The following is a 21,827-nucleotide window of genomic DNA, read 5'->3' as shown; positions in this document are numbered from 1 at the left end:
TTGCTTTCGGGTTTGTTATAAACAATTTCACTGGGATGTGGGAGCTGTAGGCAAAGGCTGCTTGCTTGTTCCCAGCTGCCCAGACCCGAAATAACTACACAGAAACTATATTAATTACAACACTGCTTGGTCAATAGCTTAGGCTTCTTATTAACTAACTCTTACATCTTAAATTAGCCCACTCCTATTATTTTGTGTATAACCACAAGGCTCGTGGTTTATCGGCAAGGTCCCGGGGCTTCTGTCTCCTTCGGTGGGTACATGGCGTCTCCCTGACTCTGCCTTTTTTCCTCCTCTATCTACTTGGAATTCCTGCCTGACTCTATCCTGCCCTGCTATAGGCCAAAGCAGCTTTATTCATTAACCAACAAAAGCAACACATATACAGAAGGACTTCCCACACCAGGGAGCCAAGTTTATTAAACTGAAAAAAATTTCAATGTCTTTGGAACCTAGAGCTTTAAAAATAACACGTGAAAATACTATTTTGGGGGGGGGAGGGTCAAGGTTCAAATAAGTCATGCTTTTTTTTTTTATTATTCTTGCTATTACAGACTTGATGGCATTCATTGGTGGGGACACATAACTTCTTGCATGGATTAGACACCAAGGGACTAACCTGAGCGTATAAACTAGAAACGGAGAAGAATGAGATAAAGTAGTACATTACTGAACTGCTTAACAGGCAAGCTGTGCACACTTCCTAGAAGCCAGAAAGCAGAGCTAATAAAGACTGGTCTTCTTCATCATCCTCAAAAACTCTTCCTCGTTAATCTCTCCGTCACCATCACGGTCCGCTTCATCGAGCATTTCCTGTAACACGAAACGTGACACGGTAGACTGAAACCATTAAAAACGCCTCACGATGGAAACGCAGCAGGAATTTTTGTTTTGGCTGTGTTCGTGCAACTAAGCTACACAAACCGTGTGAAACTACACACACGTCATCATTACAAAATAAACAAGATTTACCTGCAATTCTTCTTCTGTTAAGTTTTCCCCGAGTTCCTTGGCAACCCTCTTGATGTTATTCAGTGATATGGTGCCAGTAGCATCATCATCAAATAATTTAAAAGCCTTCAGTATCTCTTCTCTCTCATCCTTTTCATTCTTTTGGAAATGAAATGTCATGGGTTAATTTGTTTATTTATTTGTTCTATCAGGCTGGACTTAGTAGGTCTGTAATTCTAGAGCTGTATGTGCACATTTGTGCCAGGAGGCTGAGTTCTCAGCCTAGAGCTCCTTTCACAATTATTCCGACGTGCCCACACCTGCTGTTGAAGCACATCAGACAGCAAGCTCCAAGATCCAGGGGTGTTTTCAGGGGCAGTGGGCACTCAGTGATTGCCAGGGACAAGGCTTCAAGTTTGGGCTCCTTCCATCTTGCCCTATGTCAGTATTTCCCGAGAGAAGTCTATTCTACAGTCTTTACCACCCTGAAAACATACATTCTTGCGGTGTTATCATATCCCACCCATCCGTGAATACCCATTTCCAACCCCTCCACGAAATCTCTGTGCTCCATACCCAGACACGCACAAGTCTCTGAGAGCATTTCTTTGAAAAGTAGAATGACTATACCATTTTCACACTCATAATGGCAAAAAAATCTTCAAAACAAATCGTGCCAGTCCCTTCTTTGTCGATTTCCGCTATCAGTTGTCTAATTTCCTCTTTCTTTGGCTCAAATCCTAAGGCCCGCATTGCAATCTGCAACAGGAAGGGAATGCATTTTAATATGCCGTGATCTCATTTTGAGCTTTTAAGTTACTAATTAATAGCTTTTTTGTTCTCTAACAAAATCTGAGCATAGAGCCAATCCTACTGTGACAGAGTACATAACCTTGATAATTCTGGGTCTTGACTTACCCATCAACCAAGGGCACAACTAAAACGTTAAAAGATATTGTATTGTTGACTCAGGGCAGGTAAACATACATACCTTTCAGAAGACTACCATTAAAGGTGTAAAGAGTACCACAGATACAGGTTATGGGCAAGCCTAGTGGTAGAGTCCTGGGTTCCATCCCCGCAAACCAAACACACACACACACACACGCACGCATGCACACAGACACACACACACACGCACACAGACAGACAGACAGACAGACACACACACACACACACACACACTAATGTGGTTTTTCAAATGTCCTCAAAATAATTCCAGAACCTTCAGTTCTTTCACATCTATGGTTCCAGACCCATCCACGTCGAATAAGTCAAAGGCCTCTTTTATTTCTTTTTTTTGGTCATCATTCAATTCTACTTTTGCTGCTTTTTTCTTCCATTGGTCTAAAGTTGTTCGATAGCTGGATGCCTGCAATAAGTATACAAGTGGGTGAAAACTGTATTACTAGAATGTGCACATTCAAGTATCCCATTTCCTTCTATAGAATGAGCGTGCTCCCCACCCCTTCCTTGTTGCTTTTGGTTACTAATTTTTTTTTTTTTTGTCTTTTGAGACAAGGTTTTCCTATGGAGCCCCAGACTGGCTTGGAACTCTCAATCCTCCTGCCTAAGCCCCCTGAGTAGGGTTATGACTCTCTTGATTGAAAGTGTCATGTTATTTTTTTTTTTCATTTAGATTTTCCTCATAAAACCAGAGCCTCTGAAGGGAGAAGCAGCTAAGGAAGATAGCATAGAACTGTGTGGCGTTGTCTCACAAAGCAGTTAGTCTCAGTTTATCGGGAAAGTATTAACTTGAGGAATGTGTGGTCACATACGTATCCCAGTGTTTGCCGGAGGAATGCTTAAGAGAACACAATTATCACCCCGCACTCTCCCTCCGCTAGCTAGGGTCCTACGCTACCAAAGCCCAAAAGTGAAAAATCATGGTTTTGGTGAACAGCTACTCCACAGATCTGGATGAGAATGTTTGGCTTAGTATGTGGAAGATAAAGGTCTTTCTGTTTGCTTCTTTCTGTCACCAAGCTGGGGCCACAGAACCACTATAGATTCTTCTCTCAGCAGGTGGAAGTGAGGTGGTCCTGGAGGTGGCTGTGGATCTAAGCGGCCTGCTTTATATTAGTTATGTGCTGTGGATTCTTGGTTCTAGAACTGCGAATTTTGATGAGTAGTCTTCTTAGATCCTAGGGCAGCCATCTGAGTCTGCCTTTTCTCAGGAAGAAGTCAGTGGTCCCGTATCTGTGAGTGGCCTGAGTTGGTGGACCCCTGACCATCAGGATTGAGTCAGTGACCCCTTCCCGTCTGCGGCTGAGTTGATGGCCGCTGTTTGTCGGTGGCCCACGTCCTTGCATCCCTGTCTTGAAGCTCCTCAGTTTGGGCACCATCTCCGGGGCGGTATATCTTTACGTGGACCATTCCTCATAGACTGCTGGCGTTGGAGGATAAACGGAAAGGGAGACCCATCTCTGTCCCCTGGCCTAGTCACTAAGGGCATCCAAGGATCCTGGCACGAAAGTCAGAAAACTGAGAACAGCCAAGTCCCACAAAACTCACCATGACCCCAGCCTCAGCCCGCGCAGCCCAACAACCACCCTCCCCTTCCTGGCGGGCGCTGGGGGCGGGCCGTTGCTAAGGGCGCTCAGGGTGCGCAGGCTCTCCCACTCGCTCCAGTGATTGACGGGCATTGCGCCCAATGGAAAGGAAGGAGTGCTTTGCCCGCAAGCTGCCGCTGGACTGGCTGAGTTCCGGCGCTGTGTGGAGCGGCGCGCGGTGAGGAGGGTCGTGGTCCCCTCGGGCCGGAAGGGCAGGGAGGGTGGGAGCGAGAGCCCTGGCTCGCGTGCCCTCAGACCCTCCGCACACTGGAGCAACCGTCCTGCGGCCTTCCCGCCTCAGAGCCGCTCGAGGGCACGCGGCGGCGCGAAGCCCGAGGTGCTGCTTGGCGCTCGCAGACGGGGACGGGGAGTGGTGCTCGTCGCGCGCGGGGTCCTCGCGGGGTCCCCGGGGACCGAAGGTGGCTGGAGCCAGGCTTTCTCCTCTGCGGGAGAATGCAAAGCAGTCGCTTCCTAGCGTACTGAGTAAAGCAGGCACATTTCCCAAAGCCTCCGTCTCACCTCGCAGTTTGTAGTCCTTAAATCTCTCCTTAGGCTCCTGGGGAATAGGTAAGTTTATCCTGATATTAGAAGCCATTTTTCCCGTTTTAAGTTCTCCCAGTGTGAATTCAGATGATACAAATTCAAAATATTTTGTGAATGAAGTAGTAGTGTTAAAGCATTTAGCCATAATCTATTTGTATCTCATCTGGAAAGTTGGCCAGTTTTCAAAGTCATATTTAACACTAAAGAAACTTCTGAAACCCAGAAACGAATATTATATATGTATGTGTCTAATATATGTACGTGTATATGTATTACTCATATACAAATAATATATACATATATATGACTGCTACAGTTAAACCAATTTTACATCATTTTTCTTTAGGAATTTGGATATTCTAGTTTTAAATTTCATTATTATTATTTTTTCGAGACTGGGTCTCACTATGAAGCTCTGGTTGTCCCGGAACTCACTAAGTAGACTCAGACTCATAGAGATCCACCTGCCAGTACACCCAGCTAAAAAAAAAAAAAAGTAATGCTAAGTTCAGATTCTGATTTCTAGACCTTGATTAGGATACCCTAGTCTTGAAAAGTGACCATTACTCTTCTGTACATAAAACTTTTAATTGCTAAGCAAGATAGTAAAGCCGTACACATTATTAAACTACCGAATTTACCCAGCGCACTCTACCTGTCATGCGCCATGATGGCTTCTGGTGAGCTTGAAAGAAACTTAGTAAAAAGTAGACGTTTACTTTGGGACAGTTGATCATTTAGTTATGTTTTTTGTTTTTCTCAGAGACAGTTCTAATTATCATTTGAAGAAGGAGCCCACTTTAAAAGCAATCAAAGGGCCCCAACTAAGAGGTCCAAAGGTACTTGAAAGAGGAACATTAGCAGTAACATCCCTTTGCTCCTTTAATATTTATAATCAACTTTGGGATGAGCTGGCACTTGTCAAATGTTTGCTAAATGCCGATGCTAAGTTGTCAGCAGTGTTCTAGATACCAGGAATCTAGTCTCAGTGACTAGAATTGTCATCTGGAAAATCGTGTCAACAGAAAACGCTGGCCTGTGCGTCATAGATGTACAATGCTCATTTTGTAAAGTTTCAGAGGAGAAGAAGAAAGTTTATCTCCTTGGAGCAGATAAACAGTATCTGGCATATGGAAGGGAAAAGGTTTGTGGTTTATAATAGGTTGACCAGGGTAGATGTCCCTGAAAAGGAAATGTGGGGAAGCATTTCAAGATAGTTAAGGCAGAAGATTCCTGGAGAGGAGCATTGCAAAGGACAGACATGTAGAAATACTGAGGCAGGGAGCATGCCTTACATATTCTAAAAGCGCACAGGAGGCCTGAGCAGGGCAGAACAGATGAGTCAGGGAGGAGGAAGCGTGGGTTTTAGTGCTGTGAGGACGTGGCCTTTACTTGGGGTGAGTTAGGGAGACTCAGATTCTAGCGGAGAAGGGGTGTGACTCCCTTTCGTGGGAGTGCCCATCCTGGACAAAGGGCTGAAGACTACTCTGAGAGCTTCCAAGCAGGGGATGTCGTGGTTAGACTATCATGTTAGCTGTAGACTGGAAGTGAACAAACTTGGTTCTCATGATGAAAATTCTAGTTATACCCATCAAGAAATAAAGTATAATCCCTGAAAGGCATGTCTAAGTGTTCTAACCTGAATATTTAGCCAAGGCAAGGTACGGTCTTTGGAAAGAAGATTTCTGAAGTCAACCTCCCAGTTAAATAATCTGATTCTCCCTCTCATTGCAGATAATAAGTTGAGGAAACAGTATTCCGACATTGACCTGTTTGTGGAGGGCGTCAGTGCGGGGCACCGCAGGACAACAGTCGGGTTGTGTTGGTGCAGGGCCCAGAATAGTTACCAGAGGTATTTGATCACTTTTGAAATCACCCATCTTCCCATCCTCATCACTGTTACTGCTTTTTTATTCCCAGCCTTATTTTGAGTTTGTATTAGTGATTAGCCCATTGCAACCTCTTCAGAACCATTTAGGACTTCTCCCAAAGTTAGGACTGCTAAGACAGTTTTTCAGTTATTGCTCAAACTGGAAATAGATTCAAATGCTAGAAGATCTCTTTTGAGTAGTAACGTTGATATTTGTTATATATGACTTTTCTTTGCAGATGCTTGAATTTTATCCTGTGTGTAGTAATAGGTGCGGCAGGGCTGAGTCCCCAGCACCCCGGCCGCCTGCCCACCTGTGTATGGACAAACCTTTTGTAACATAATTCCATACAGACTGAGTTTGAAATACCTATGGGTTTTTCCTCTTGTTCCAGGTAGTTTTCCACTCACAGAGTGGTGTCCTTAATTATGATCTAGAAATAGACCATAAGCAGAACTCCTATCACGGCCCCCACTCCCGTAAAAGACATAGACCCTGGCAAGGCAAGGGTCTCTACAGGGCTTCGAAGCAGTCAGAGGGTTTGAAAGAGGGAAACGAAGAGTCTAAAGAAGAGAGAATGAGTTGGGGTGGAAGTGAAGCAAAATGTAGCTGATGCAGGAATTGGCAGTGTAAACTTGGGCCGTGGTTACACGGGATACCCTTACTGTGAGGAGATTTTGCCCATGTTTCTCAATATCATGCTTCATTTTCCACAAATAGGTTAATTCTTTTAGTATCGACTTTATGTTTTTGTTGTGATTTCATTTATGATATGTTTCAAGCATCTTATACAAGGTAAACTCAAATTTTGTTAGCAGTGAAAAACAGCCAGACTTTTAAACTTGTCCTTTCAACAAATTTTTCTCCATCAACTGGATATTCATGAAGGGAGAAATAGATCACTGCCTCCAAAAATCAGATTATGGCAAATTATAAATATAAATGTAAAGAAAAGAACAGTATTTAAAAGAGAAATTTCCTGGCTCCAGAACTTAACTGAAAGTTCCAGCTTTTGCAACAGTATGGTGTTGGCATAAAATGATTACATCCTCCAGTGCAATTGCATTGACAGCCCAGAAGTAAACCCATGTGTGTATAGCAAGTAGCAAGTTCATTTTTGATAAGGGTACTAAGAACATACAAGAGAAAAAATAGTTCATTTAACAGGAGGTACTGAGACACCTGGAGAGCCACATGCACAAGAACCCCTGCCTCACACCATATGCAAAAGTTACTCTCAAATCAATCAGTAAGCTAAATAAGGATAGAATTCTGAAGAAAATACTGTGTTAAGTATGTATCGCCTTGGATATGGCAATGGATTCTTCATATACCACCAAGAACATGAGCCACAGCATCCACAAATAAGTATTAAATTTTACTGCCACTTAAAGAACAGTATTTAAAACAGAAATTTCTTGGCTTCAGAACTTAACCAAAAGTTACGGTTTTTCTGAGTGAAAGAGCATTATCAAACAGCAGAGACGTCCTATAAAACACTAGATTGTATGCAAATCAGATAGGGTAGCCCCTCAACATCCATCCATAGGGGAACGATTCTAAGACTCCACCATAGAAGCTAAAGTCCACACATACATAAGTGCTTTATATAAAATGGTAGAGTACTTAAGTCTAGCCTATACACATACTTAGGTATATCCTTAAAATTAATATAATAATAAACTAAGAAAATATAAACTCTAGTTTCATAGTTGTTATAATCCATTGCTTAAGGAATGATGACAGAATATAAGTTACATGTTCAAAACAGATGCAGAGTTTATTTTTGTGTTTTTCAAACATTGTCTTATGAGTGGTTGTTTGGATCCACGAGTATGAGGTTAGCTGTTGTTTCATAAGAGTTTGCTGTCTGATGTGTAAAGAGTGCTTCCAACTCAATCGCAGAAACCTTTTAAACCTTTTAATAGCCCACTCTTAAATAGGCAGAAAACTTCAGTGGGCATTTCTCCAAAGAAGATAGACACATGTCCTAGGCCCATGAAAAGATGTTTAATATCATTAGTCATTAGGAAAATGGAAGTCAAAACCACAATGAACTGCCTTTTCACATCTGCTAGTGTGTTTAAAATCTGACAAAAGCAAAGTTGTTGAATGTACTAGTGACTGAACAGTGCTGTCTGTCATACACGAACACACAAAATTCATACCCACCCAGAATGTGGTTTTGTTTGAAAGTAGTCTTTGTAGAGCCAATTAGTTGAGATGAAGTCATACTGGGTCAGGGTAGTCTGTAAGTGCAGTAACTGGTGTTTTAATTAACAAAAAGGACAATCGAAGCAGTCAGATATTAAGGTTATGCAACTAAAAGCCAAGGAATGCCAGGAGCAACTAGGAGTTGGAAGAGAAAAAAGGTATCCTTCCCTAGAGTCCTGAGGGAAAGCACTGCCCTGCAGTGCTGTCATCTCGCAAGTATGACTGTGTGTTGTAGCCTCCTGTAATCTAGAGTAGCAGCCTGGGAAAACTAATACAGTAAGAATGTGGAGAAATCAAAACCTTTGTCCATTGCTACTGGCAATGCTCTACTGTTTGGGAAAACATCTGGGCAGTTCCCTAAGCTAAACATAGAGTTACCAAATGACCCAGGAATTTCACTTCTAGATTTGTAGCTAAAAGATCTAGAAACAGGTTCAAAAATGTGCTTGTACAGAATCTTCACAGCAGTCAAACACAAGCTCGGTAGCTAAAAGGTGGAAACAGCCCAAATGTGTAGCAGTGGGGAAATAGGTGTATAAAATATGGTACCTGCCAAGGAATATTATCCTACTAAGTGAATTATTGTTAAATAATAAATGTGGAAGAACCCCAAAAATATGCTAAATAAAATGTGGAAAGGTCCCATATTCCATAATTCCTTTTATATAAAATACCAAGAATAGGTCAAAACAGACTGCAAGCAAATTAGCAATTACCAGTTACAGAAAGAAACAGAGTTACTGCTTAGCAGTTTTCAGACTTTCTTTTGTGACTATTAAATCTTTAGGAACAAGATAGAGGTGGCAGTTATATAACATTGTGGATATGCTAAATCTAAATTGTATTCTTTAAATTAAGGTCACTTCATTTTATCAAGATCAGTAGCCTTTCAAGGTAAGTAAGATGAAGTCAGAGAGAGTCAGGATTGGAGGGTATGATGGATAGAGTGATTGAAATCATTGACTTTAGAGTTTAGTAGGGAGATGATAATACAGGGGAAGGAGGTGAAGGACAGAAAAAGTAAGGCTAGGTAGATATGATGAATCTAAGGATTGCTCAAATTAAATCTGAGGGTATATTTTAATATAATGTTTTGATCTTATCAAGGAATATGTGTGAGCGTATTGTAAGTGTTTGTTATGTAACACAGAAAATTTCATTGAAAAAAAAAAGGACTTGGGAGTGAGTTCATATAATGCTGTAATTATTGCTGGGCCTGCCCATCCTTTCTACCTTTGTTAGTCCTTGAAATCCTATAGGAAGCTGTTCTGGAGGAATAAAACCTGTGCTCAAGCCTAAAAGATGTGTGGACTGTAGCGCTCTTCCCTTCCACAGATGAGTGTCGCTAGTTCAGAAACAAATTTACCAGAGTTACGATCTGTATTAGAACAAGATTCTGATTAAAAATATTCAAAGAATCGTGAAAGCCTTATAATATCATCTAGCTTCAGTTCCTCATCTAATGGAGTTCACACCTCCTCGGGTAGTAGTTTTATTATAGATGGTTTCTCAGTTATAAAGTACCATTGTTAGCTGGGTACACACCTTTAATCCTAGCTTTAATCCCAGTACTCAGGAGGCAGAGGCAGGCGGATCTCTATAAATTCGAGGCCAACCTGGCCTTCAGAATGAGTTCCAAAACAACCAGAACTTCGCTGAGAAATCCGGTCTCAAAAAAACCAAAAGAAAAAGCAAATTTAAAAAAAAAAATGAGAAAGCACCATTGTTTAAAACCTTTTTAGTATTGAACTAATAGTCTTTCTCTTGGTCTCTTGATATTCATTTTGGAGGTGATTTCTAAAATATTATCTTGAATAATTCCAGTTGCCTTTGGATCTCCTTTAAATAGTACGCTTTTTCCTTCTTTTTTTTTTTTTTTTTTTTTTGGTTTTTCGAGACAGGGTTTCTCTGTGGCTTTGGAGCCTGTCCTGGAACTAGCTCTGTAGACCAGGCTGGTCTCGAACTCACAGAGATCCACCTGCCTCTGCCTCCCGAGTGCTGGGATTAAAGGCGTGCGCCACCATCGCCCGGCCGCTTTTTCCTTCATAATGTAATCAATCCCCAAATCTTTCTCCCCATTATCTGGCTTCATAATTTTAGAAGATTAAGTGGCTGTTTTATTTTGAGTCTGATAATTGGTTAGTCAGTCAAACTTAAAAGGATGGCAATATAACTGAACGTACATAAAACTGTGCTCTCCACTGTCCTGAGCACTGTCTCCTCATGCTAGCTGTGAAGTAGCTTCTGTGATTAGTCTCTTTTCCCAGATGTGTAAACTGAAGGGCTAGGTGCCTGTTAGCAGTAGAGCAAAATTCAAGCCCGGGCTCAGGTTTAAGAAGCTTTCAAACACTACATCAAGTGATTTCTTATTCTTAACACAAGTGGTTTCCATTATAGGATAAAGCTTATTTCTTAACATAACATGAAATATCCTCATAACCCAATTCTTCCTCTATTGGAGCCTTAGGTTCTTCAACTCCTTGCCATGTGTGCCATATTCTCATAATACCAGACTCCTGGTACACAGTGCTTTTCCTTTTCTTTCTCTCCCTTCCTTCCTTCCTTCCTTCCTTCCTTCCTTCCTTCCTTCCTTCCTTCCTTCTTTCTTTCCTTTTTTAACATAGTTGTACATTCACTACCACCCCCTTGCTCAGTTTGCACAGTTATCCCGCAGATGACATGATGGAACACGCCTGTAATTCTAGCACTTTCAAGGTGGAGAAAGGGCGATCACAAATTTAAGACCATCTTATATAGTAAAACCCTGTCTCAAAAGAATCGTAGCACAAATGTTTTAAGTCTCATTCTGAAGATTGCCTTCTGGAAACCTTGCTTGTTGCCTGTATTCCTCTCCATTTCTTCTGTCATGTGGAGTGGTCAACCCTCTCTCTACTGCCCAGTCCCCATGCCCTTCTGGAAGCCTTGCTTATTGCCTGTACTCCTCTCTATTTCCTCTGCCATGTGGAGTGGTCAGCCACCGCCCTGTCCCACACCCTTGATTTACTCTTCTGCATCATCACACTGATCACAGTAATTGAAACTCTGTTCAAAAGTGTGAGCTGTGTTTTCTTCTCTTTATAGAGCCCTTGTCATCAGTCACCCAGCCAAGTTTCAAGTGTTGGTTTATTTGCAGATAATTGCTCGTGGTGATGGCTTGCAGCGTCATAAACAAAAGAAGGCACGTGGGACTTCAACAGCTTTCATCATTCGCGCAAACAGGAAGAAGTTTCCTAGGCCCAGTAAAAGCCACCAAGTTTATTACAGATGCAAAGTGTCATGAGAGTGTGTTAATCAGCTCAACAGTCAGACTTCTTGAAGGTTTGGATTTAACCTGTGCAGTGGGGCAGCTTCTCAACAAAGCAGTTCAAGCACAGCATGGTGCATATAGAATTGGAACCAGCACTCTCTTGTTTCTTGTTGGTGCATGGAGCAGAGCTGTTGAAGAATGTCTCCATCTGGGTGTTCCCACTACAGTAATAGTGTCAGTAATGTCCGAAGGCTTGAACTCTTGCATTGAAGCAGTAGTTTCCCTTCAAGTACCCATATGCCATGTATTTGACCACATGGACAACTCAAATATAGTTTACAAACTTGAAACAGTTGATGTCAACTTGCGTCCTTCAGGTCCTGGGTTGTTACAGGAAAAACATGATTTCAAAGATGCTACATCTCAGTTACTGTCCTCTTACAGTCTTTCTGGGAGACATGCTGCATCACCCAAATTCTTCAAAACTCAGGCTAAGGTTGAAACAGAAGAAAACATACCACAGACTCTGCGAAACAGCCTGCATGCAGATTCCTTCTGCAGAAAGTCAGCATTAACTCACAGTAGGCATTTTACTAGGACAGATAATAGCCACGGGATAAGCAGACCTGATGGATTTCTAGAACAGTGTGGGTCATCAACTCCCAGAACTTCTTCATGTAATGCATTGGTAGAGTTAGCAGTCGGCTTAAGCCATGGAGACCACAGCAGCATGGCATTGGCAGAAGCAGCTGTGAGGCTGCAGTGGCAGAGTGTGTACCTACAGCAAGACAACTGTAAGGCACCCTTTGTGTTTGATGTTTCAAGACTCCTCACTTGCTGTCTCCCGGGCTTACCTGAAACTTGTTCTTGTGTTTGTTTAGGATATGTCACTGTCGTACCCATGTCTAGTCTTGCTCTGATAAAGGAATTGCAGGATCAACCTTTCCGGGTGATTCTCATCGAGGGTGACCTCACAGAGAGTTACCGCCACCTGGGATTTAATAAGTCCATAAATATTAAGACTAAGTTAGATAGTGGAAAGCTTCCAGAAGATAGTGCAGAAGAACTGTGGGCAAAAAGTGTGTTGCAGGTGTTAACCCAGTTCAATGTGAACCTCATCCTGGTACAAGGAAATGTATCTGAACACCTAACTGAAAAATGTACGCACAGTAAGCGGCTGGTGATTGGGTCGGTGAACGGCAGTGTGTTGCGAGCATTTGCAGAGGCTACAGGAGCAGCACCAGTAGCCTATGTTACACAAGTGAACGAAGACTGTGTGGGCTCTGAGGTCTCCGTGACCTCCTGGACAAGTCCTCATGATGTGAGTGGGAGCAACAGAATGGCAGTCTTGTTAAAAACAGAAAGAATTAATTTGATTACAGCCGTACTCACCAGCCCAGTAAGTGCTCAGCTGGAAGCCAAGGAAGACAGGTTTTGGTCTTGTGTATATCGTTTATATCATGCCCTAAAAGAGGAAAAGGTCTTCCTTGGTGGTGGTGCTGTTGAATTTTTATGTCTTAGTCATCTTCAGATTCTTGCTGAACAACCTTTAAATAAAGAAAATAATGCTTGTTCAGGATGGCTTCCTGACTCTTCCTCTTGGATGGCCTCGTCTCTGTCCGTCTATAGACCTACTGTGCTGAAGTGCATGGCAAGCGGATGGCGTGAATACCTGTCAGCTGTCATGTGTAACACCGCCACTCACCCATCAGCCGTGGAAGCCAGCACGTGCATTCAGCATCATGTACAAAAGGCTACCAGCTCTGGTTCCCCTTCATCTTACATCTTGAGTAAATACAGTAAACTAAGTAGTGAACTTTTTCATTCAGGTATTTCAGATAACCTGGAGCTAGTTCCAAGAGTTTATGATACCGTTACCCCAAAGACCGAAGCATGGCGCCGAGCATTGGACTTAGTGCTCTTAGTGCTTCAAACAGACAGTGAAATAATTACTGGACTCGAACACACACAGATAAACTCACAGGAATTAGATGGAGTTTTATTTTTGTAGGGTCAGCTAAATCTTTGGGAAATAAGCAATATTGTATTAATAAATTTTAAAGTGGGAGTGTGCATGCATGTCCAAGGAGGCCAGAAGAGGGCACCAGATCCCCTGGAACCACAGTTTTAGGTTTATAAGCTGACCAGTGTTGATGCTGAGAACCCAACTGTGCAAGAGCAGCAAACCCTCTTAACCTTTTAGCCATTTCTCCAGTTGTAATAAATATTTATAGTCAGGTCATAGTGTCTAAATTATTAGCAGTTGTCAAGAATGAGTTGATGTCTATCAATAGCTACAGTTCTGAATTTTGCCCTATTTATAAGCTAACAAATTAGCCTGTTCTTATTTCACAGGTGCTATAGGATACCCCTGGATTAGCAGCAGAGCACTTTTGCCATTCACAGCAGAATCTATATTCAGAGTATTGTGTTGGTTTTTGTCTGGCTTTTCTGTCCCACAAGAACAGCACACAGGGCCAGTGCCAGGACCTGGAACAAGGGTGTTCTCTTGTAAGACAAATGCTGAACTTGTGATATTTACTGCCAAAGCAGAAATAAGTCCACTTATTTGTCCAAGAGGAGTGATTACATCCTTCAACAGTGCTTATGGCAAACCAGCCATGGACATGGACTAGATAAAGATTGGTCAAGCTTTTATATTCTTTGCATCTATAGTAAGTACAGAGATATCTTTATATTCTTTACATCTATAGTAAGTATGGAGATGCTGTCTCAGTTATTTTTCTATTGCTGTAATAAGACAGACCAGGGGAACTTATAAAAAACTTTAATTTGGCTTTATGGTTCAGAGAGTCAGAGCCCATGACGACAGAGCAAAAGCGTGGTGGCAGTGACATCTGTGAGCCCACATCTTGGTCCCCTAGTAGGAGGTGGGGAGTTGAGGGGAGAATGCAGTGACATCTGTGAGCCTACATCTTGGTCCCCTAGTAGGGGGTGGGGAGTTGAGGGGAGAGTGCAGAGACCTCACCCAGTGTAGCACACCTTCTCCAAAAGGGCCACATGTTCCAGACCATTCCAGATATTTCCACCATGCCTGGCTTCTTTCCATTATTCTTTAAGCACATCTTTAGAGGACTGTCTTGGTCTGTTTTGTCTTTCATTTTCAATCCCCACAACTAGTATAATCACTATTTACATTTAGGGGATGGTTTTCTAAGGCTTCTTAAATTTATATGTCTGTACATACATTTTGACCCTAAAGTGGCATCACTGTATATAGTGTCATTTCAACTGTATTTTAATAAATAAAGACTGCCTGAAGATCTGAGAGTGAAACAGTCCCATTGGTCAGCCTTATAGGCCAGGTTATGGTAACACACACCTTTAATCCCAATAGCCACCCTAGTTGCCGTAGGGTGGTGCATTGTTTTAATCCCAGGGTGCACGCCTTTAATCCCAGCCCTAGAGAAGAATATTAAATGGGGGTGAGGGTGAGAGATGGGAGAGACAACTCTCACAGTCTCATTCTGAAATTCTAGGAGGCAGGGTCACCATTTCAGATTGAGGTCAAGGTAAGAGCCAGTAACTGGCTGTTTTGCTTTTTGGATCTTCAGGTTGAACCCCAATTTCTGACCCTGAGTTTTTATTAATTATATTATTAATTTATTAATATGTGCATCAGCTGTACATAATACAAATTGTCTACTTCTGTGGATTAATCTATTTAGCGTTTATCTAATATTCTTAAGAGTTCAATGGTGCCACCATCACTCCCGCACAGTGACTCACCACTACCTGTTTATGTGAGTTCTTCTCCGTTCAGTCAGTCCTGGTTTGGAAGACTGTAACAAGTCTTTTTCTGTCCCACCAGCCTGCTCCCAAATAATGACATGGGGACTTATTATAAAAGCTCAGCCTATAGCTTAGGCTTGTTCCTAACTAGCTCTTATAACTTACAATTAACCCATTTTTATTAATCTGTGTTCTATCATGTAGCATTACCTCTCTTCCATCTTGCACCTTCTGCTTCCTCTCTGTGTCCCCTGCCTTCTCCTGTGAGCCTAGATTCCTCCTCTTCCTTTCTCTCTCTAGAAATCGCACCTATACCTCTTGCCTAGTATTGGCTGTTCAGTCTTTTGTCACACCAATCATAGCACATACATCTTCACGTGGTATACAGATACCCACAACAGAAGATGTAGAGAGATCTTTGCAACTTTAAGACTTTGTTGCAGTTTCCTAAAGGTTGTTAATTCTCCCAAGCTTGTACATACCTAATTCATCTAGACTTTATCTTGGTAGACTATATGAATTAAGAACCTAAACCTTTTTTAGTATTTATCCACAATTGCTCCTTCAGATAATTTGTAACAATGAGAAGGAAATGCTGGGGTGTGGAAGAGAGCCCACATCACCATTTCTGTTCTTTTTCCCGGGGGAGTCATAGTGTTCAGCTATTCATTTATTCATTTATCTGTTTACAGCCACCACGAATGCAGTGCCGCACAAAACACAGTGCAGCGTTGTAATAAAAAAGTTAACACAGCACAGCAGAAATGTGAAGGCAGCATCCTTTTCCAAATCCTCTTCCTGTGTTGCCCCCGGTTACCCTCCTGAAGCACTCTTAGAACACTCAGTACTTGTCAGTACTTAGTTCTAAAAGGACCTAGTGAGGCCTTCTTTCCTCTGACCTGTAGGTGGCAGACTTCTTCTCCCGTGATCCCCAAATTTGTCCTCATGTTTAAAACCCCCAGAACTAAAGGAGATTGTTTCAGAGGAGGGTAGCACCAGTCTTCAGGGCATTCACTAACTGGGGTTCTGTGGGCAGTTCTTTGTCCTCTGCCGTTAGCAAGCCTTGGCTTGGGAAAGTGAATCGAGTTCCCTCAAACTACTCCCAGGTGACAGTTGACCGCATCACCCTTACTATGACCTCCAGCTCTAATGCTGATTTAGTTACAGTAAAGCTCATTTAAAGGGGTAAAAAATAGAGCTTTTTTTCCCCCTTAAATAAAGCTAGGTTTGAAAATGTGAGTGAGCTTAATGCTGTGAGATTTGGAGACTGTAGAGCTGTGTCTGCCCCTCCAGCAGGCATTTGATAATTGCATGATGTATCCTTTACTATAAAATGGTCTTTTGTGTTACATGGTTTTGCCTTCTGAGCATGGTTAGGAGAGCTCAGTTATGATGGTAAGCAGGTTAGGTGTTTAAATGCACACAAAGCTTCCAGTTGCCATAGTTCATCGAGATATAACTCATTGTGAGCTAAGGACATCCATACTGTGTAAAGAGCTAAACCTTACCCTTGGTTGTCACCCACAGTAGCAAATAGCAGGAATATTTCCTAAGAGCGGAGTGCTAGCTCTGACGTCCACGTCTGTGTGTGTCAATGTGAAGTTGTGCCTATTTGACCGCAACACATCATTCAGTCTGCTTCAGACTATTCTGACGTTTGTTTGCCTTTCTGTTTTTTTTTTCCATCTTGGTAATCGCATTAGAAAAATTTCCAATGTGTTTATCTGGTGTTCTGAACAAAATTCTTTATACATGGTGCATGAATTAAAGAAAGCTAAGACGTTCCTGACCTATTAGCAGTATTGAGCAGTGTGGTTTGGGTAGAAATGTTTCCTGTGCTGACCTCTTGAGCAGGAAGTGGGGAAAAGCTACTTCCCAATATGTTTCCACTACGGAATAAATGTCAAATTAGACCTAAGACAAACTAGGTGTAATAGTACAATTTCAGCCCTAGGGAGACTGAGGCAGGAGGATCACGTGGGATACATGGAAAGATCTTGTCTCCATTGGGGGAAAAGGGACATTGGAGATATAATGCATTTTCCCTTTATCTCTTGCTTGAGTAAAATAACCACAAATTTCCTAACGTGTTTCAGGAGAGTAAGGATCTGGTGGGGCATCTCTCCAGCTTCAGAACCCAGACCCAGAGCCTGACTCTTGAGCTGGAACCTCCTGGGCAGCTAGGATTTCTGCAGTAGCTTAGCCTGACTGTGCTGCAGGGTTACCTGCTTTTACAGCTGCTCAGGGCCCATGACCTTTCTTATTCTGGGGAGGAAATACATACAGTTTACTCTGGGGGGTTGTTTCTGTTTGTTCTTAAGGCAGCATTGTGGGTATCCTAGGCTCTTCACATTTGATGAAGGGGTAAGGGTGTCTCCACCTTGCATGTGTTGGCAGTGTAGGTGTGCACCACTATGTCCACTTTGTGCTGTCCTGGAAATGGAACCCAGAACTGCATACGTGCCAGATAGGCGCTCTGCCAGCTGAGCCACATCCCTAGCCTCACAGAAGTAGTTTGTTCTCTCCATAGCTAATACTAGTGTGTAATAAAAGAGCATCCAGACAAACTAATAACAAAACAAAACCATTGCGTTTGGGAGTACAGTTAGGAAAGCCTTCACTGAGCTCCGCAGGCTTCCTTTGAAACAGGTTGGCTGCTGACAGCACTTGGAGCGCACCAGCCTCAGGTTGGGCAAACACCCTGAAGAGTGCCCAGTAATGATGGCCGCTTGTTAATAAAGGCCAGTTTCCAGGGGGTCAGAAGGGAGATGGGAGCATTCTAGGATTATATAATGGTGGTTGTTCAATAGTAGATGGGCTAAAATCCATTGAAATGAGCGTTTAAGGTAGAGAATTTTATATTATATATATATATATATATCTTAATAAACTCACTAAGACCATTTTTATAATTTCTGAGCCAAAGGGCTAGACTCGGGGTTAGCAGCTGTTTGGGGGAAGAAGGAAACTAGGAAAGCAAGACAAGTAATAGGAGCTGCCTGGTCAGACTCCTTACCTGCTGTTGGGTACAAGATGAAGTAACTTTGTGATCATTTTGTCCTACATATTCATGATTTGTGCTTTGGAAAGACAAGGAATAGTTTAAAGAAGTTCAACCTCCTTCTGATAATGAAGGAGAGACTGATCCAGTTCCACTTTAACATATAACAGAAATAACTCACTGTCGAGAAAAGTCTAAGTTCTTTAAATGACATATTTTGTGGGTCTTTGAAGTGTTGAAGATTATCTAACTGAAATATATCTATATGTATAGAAAACCTAATGTAACTAAAAGTTTGATTATAGATGGTTATAACTCTGTATTTAACTATAAATTATATTTTTAATGAACCGTATAATCATAATACCTTAAAAAGAGTAGAAATATACATATAACAAAATTGATCATAAATTTGTATCAATAAATCAAAGTTCTTACCAATGTAAAATATTCATTACTGTATCATATCCCCTGCCTTTTGTAGAAAGAGACTGACTATGACTATTAACCATTTACACCCAACCCCTTTTAAATAAAAACAAACATTTATAAACAGTCATTTTGGGAATTTGAACATAGTTTTCTCCCAACTGTTTTCTGTTGTTGTTGCATAAAGTATTTTTAGGGTTCATGGAGACCTTTGGGGGGGGGTATTTTTCCATCAAACCACATTAGCCTGAAAGGAATCCACAGGTTCCCATCTTCTATGGAAACAAAAGCAGAACCTCCTTTTCAAAGTAACACATCCTTAGGCTCAAATTATGAAATCAGGATACCTTTAAAATATGTATTTTGGTTTAGCTTAGCAGCCCCCAGAATCAAATGTCTCTCTGCAGTTAAAAAAATTCAAAGGAAACACAATAACATACAGTATCCAGATTCTCTGATTTTTCCATCTTTCCATGACTTTTTTTTTACTGTATTTCTTTTATTTTTATTTTTGATTTTTGGTTTTTTGAGACAGGGTTTATCTATATATGTTTGTCTGTCCCACATCTCACCCTGTAGACCAGACTGGCCTTGAACTCACAGAGATCAGCCTGTCTCTGCCTCCCAAGTTTTGGGATTAAATGTATGTGCTAACCATGCCCGACTATATTTCTTTTTCAAAAAGACTTTCTGTATCCTTTTTCTTCTCTCTCCCAAGCCTACATATATTTTTAAACACACTGTAAACCATTTAGAGGGTTTTTCATCCAAATCTGTCTTTACTGTATAGATCTTTTATCTTTTTCTGACCACATGAGTCTTTAATTTGCTAAGCAATATGGCTAGGATTAAAGCTGTGGCTTTGGTGGCTGGATTTGTCCATTTCTTAGCTTTCTAAGCGTCTAGCTTTATGGTAGAGGTACTGGCAGGAGCCATGTTTATTGCCACAACACTGTGGGGGTTTCAAGGTCCCTGCCACCACCAAGAAGCATACTGCCAGCTACTCATAAACACCATATAAGTGTTTGGTGGCAGGACCTCTTAAAAGAGCTGCAACGTTTTGCAGCTAATGCTGAGTAAGGAAGACTCTCTTAGAGGAGCCATGCCTCCACTTGCTGCCAGCAAACAGAGCCTACTGGAGAAAAAACAGTTACCAAGAAGCTGTGCTTGACTCTGTTCTTGTCTGTCTAGAACCCTTCTTTAAAAAATAATAAAAAAAAAAAAACCAGAAAAGAAAAAAACTTTCTCAGGCTTTATGTGGAAATTCTTGCCAAATGTTTGGACGTCATTTGTAAACAGAGACTGCACTTTCATTTCCCAGCTGCCCAGACCCGAATAATCACACAGAAACTATATTACAACACTGTTTGGCCAATGGTTCAGGCATATTCCTAGCTCTTATGTCTTAAATTAACCCATTACTATTAGTCTGTGTATTGCCACGTGGCCATGGATTTACCTCATTTCCTACTTGTCTTGTTTCCTTAGTGGCCAGCTGGTGTCTGCTTGACTCTGCCTACTATTTTTCTGTATCTCTGCTTGGATTTCCCACCTGGCTTTACTCTGCTAAGCCATTGGCCAAAACAGTGTTGTAATTAGTCAATAAAAGCAACATGTATACAGAAGTACATCCCACATCAAACAGCATGTAATAGCAGAATGTTTCACTGAGAAGTTTGCAGAATGTCTCTGAACTCAGATGAACTGCTTGCTTTGTAAAAATCAGTTCTCTTTTAGGACCTTAGGGCAGCTGGTCAGATAACCTTTGAGACTTAATCTAGCCTGTTTTTAACTATATCTACTTTTCAATATTCAATTCTATAAATCAAAACAAGAACAAGATAAAACTCAAGGATGCTTGGATTTCCACACCAGGTATATGGGTTATTTTTCTCATTGCTGTGACCACAAAGGCATGACAAGAAGCATCTTGAGGGAGGGTTTGATTTCATACTACCATGGTCGGGAAAATACAGTGGAGTTCATAGTTGTGGTGTAGGTGGGTGGAACTCCTCTTTCTAACCAAAACCCAGAGAAACTGACTAGCAGTAGGATGGAGCTATAACCCCGCAGACTGGCTTCCCAACCAACTCACTTTCTTGGATATATCCCATGTCCTGAAAGATCCACAACCTCCCAAAGAACACCACCACCAAGTGTTTAACAGACAAGCCTGTGCAGGCATTTCACATCCATACCTAACACTAGGGTTCTTGCTTAGGAATTTCCTGCAAACTTTATTGTGGTTTAGTAGTGATAAACCAGAAACAGTTTCCATGACTGTTGCCAGTTTCTTTGCCCACTTGCTGCTAATGTGACAGTCCTAGACTCTGCTTCCTCCTTCGCTGATGGCTTTTCCAGGCTAGGACTGGTTCTTTCTGCTCCTTTCCTCCCAACTCCATACCACCTTTCATATTTCTCTGGCTCTTCTCATATTTCTAAGAGCTTCAGTTTTGAGAAATGACGATGAAATATTGAGTTCTGGAAAATAGCTTCCTTCTGGAGAGGTATGTGTACGCCTCAGCATTGCTCAGTGCTGACTCTTGCTTCTGTCTGTGGAGCTGACTGTCGCATTGCCACTGATTTCTTAATCTACTTTGAATGCAACGCATTCCCTTTGAAGTGTCATGAATATCCAGAACTCTATTCTGTTAACCACTTGTATACTATACCTTTATATTGTTATATGCAAGTATTTATTTATTATTTATTTTTTTAAAAAGCATGGCAATTTAAAACTTTCTTTGTTCTCCTTGGCCAGGATATCAACATAAGAACGTATAATATTAACTTTTTCTACTTGTTAGTTGTTCTAATAGTTTTTATCACTGATTGACAAAACTGTCAAATCTTTTATTAATGATACATTTTATTTTAATTTAAGGAAAACAATATCACATACAGAGCAGCGCATCTTTTTCCTCAGATGGCCTGTGGAAGCCATGCTTTCATAGCTAGAAGAAACTAGGTTTCCTCCTCTTTAGAAAGCTTTTTCTGTTATTTAAAACTTTTTAGCAGAGTGTTTGTTTTCTTTTTTGTAGCAATTGTTCAAGCTAAGCCCTTAAGTACCCTAAAATACAGTATTGGCACAACTTTAGAATTATTCTGACTGCGTTTAATTGCAAATCTTTGGTAGACAGGGTGTGTGACTAAAAGAAGCTAACAAAATCCAGAGCATGTCAGACATGGGGCTTGTGTCTAATGCTAGAGCCTGTGGGCCATGAAAGTCGCATATCAGATCTCCTGCACATCAGATATTTACAATA

The 21,827-nt window shown here is 41.5% G+C and overlaps 2 protein-coding genes across 4 annotated transcripts in view; one reads left to right on the top strand and one right to left on the bottom strand.

Annotated features, from left to right (window-relative positions):
• Positions 1-460: 460 nt before the first annotated feature.
• Positions 461-3,296, bottom strand: LOC101993029 (centrin-4). The gene is made up of 5 exons (XM_005370398.2): positions 3,183-3,296; positions 2,177-2,323; positions 1,582-1,710; positions 973-1,110; positions 461-813 (listed from the first exon to the last, which is right to left on the bottom strand). Exons 1-5 carry the CDS (start codon positions 3,294-3,296, stop codon positions 724-726), a joined length of 618 nt encoding a protein of 205 aa, XP_005370455.1. The 3' UTR covers positions 461-723.
• Positions 3,297-3,636: 340 nt separating this feature from the next.
• The window catches only part of Bbs12 (Bardet-Biedl syndrome 12), an 85,305-nt gene continuing 67,114 nt past the window's right edge, over positions 3,637-21,827 (top strand). The window contains exons 1-3 of one of the 3 annotated variants that reach the window (XR_003376656.1): positions 3,637-3,681; positions 5,781-5,898; positions 11,265-14,053. Coding sequence is in view for 1 of the 3 variants with exons in the window: in XM_026777640.1 (XP_026633441.1) it covers positions 11,281-13,389 (2,109 nt within the window). In the remaining 2 variants the exon portion in view is untranslated. The other 2 variants (XR_003376655.1, XM_026777640.1) reach the window with 2 other exon arrangements.

Source organism: Microtus ochrogaster, unplaced genomic scaffold, assembly GCF_000317375.1.
Source record: "Microtus ochrogaster isolate Prairie Vole_2 unplaced genomic scaffold, MicOch1.0 UNK78, whole genome shotgun sequence".
Classification (NCBI taxonomy): Eukaryota; Metazoa; Chordata; class Mammalia; order Rodentia; family Cricetidae; genus Microtus; species Microtus ochrogaster.
The sequence above is the reverse complement of the archived record's forward strand: the minus strand, read 5'-3'. Positions and strand labels throughout refer to the sequence as shown.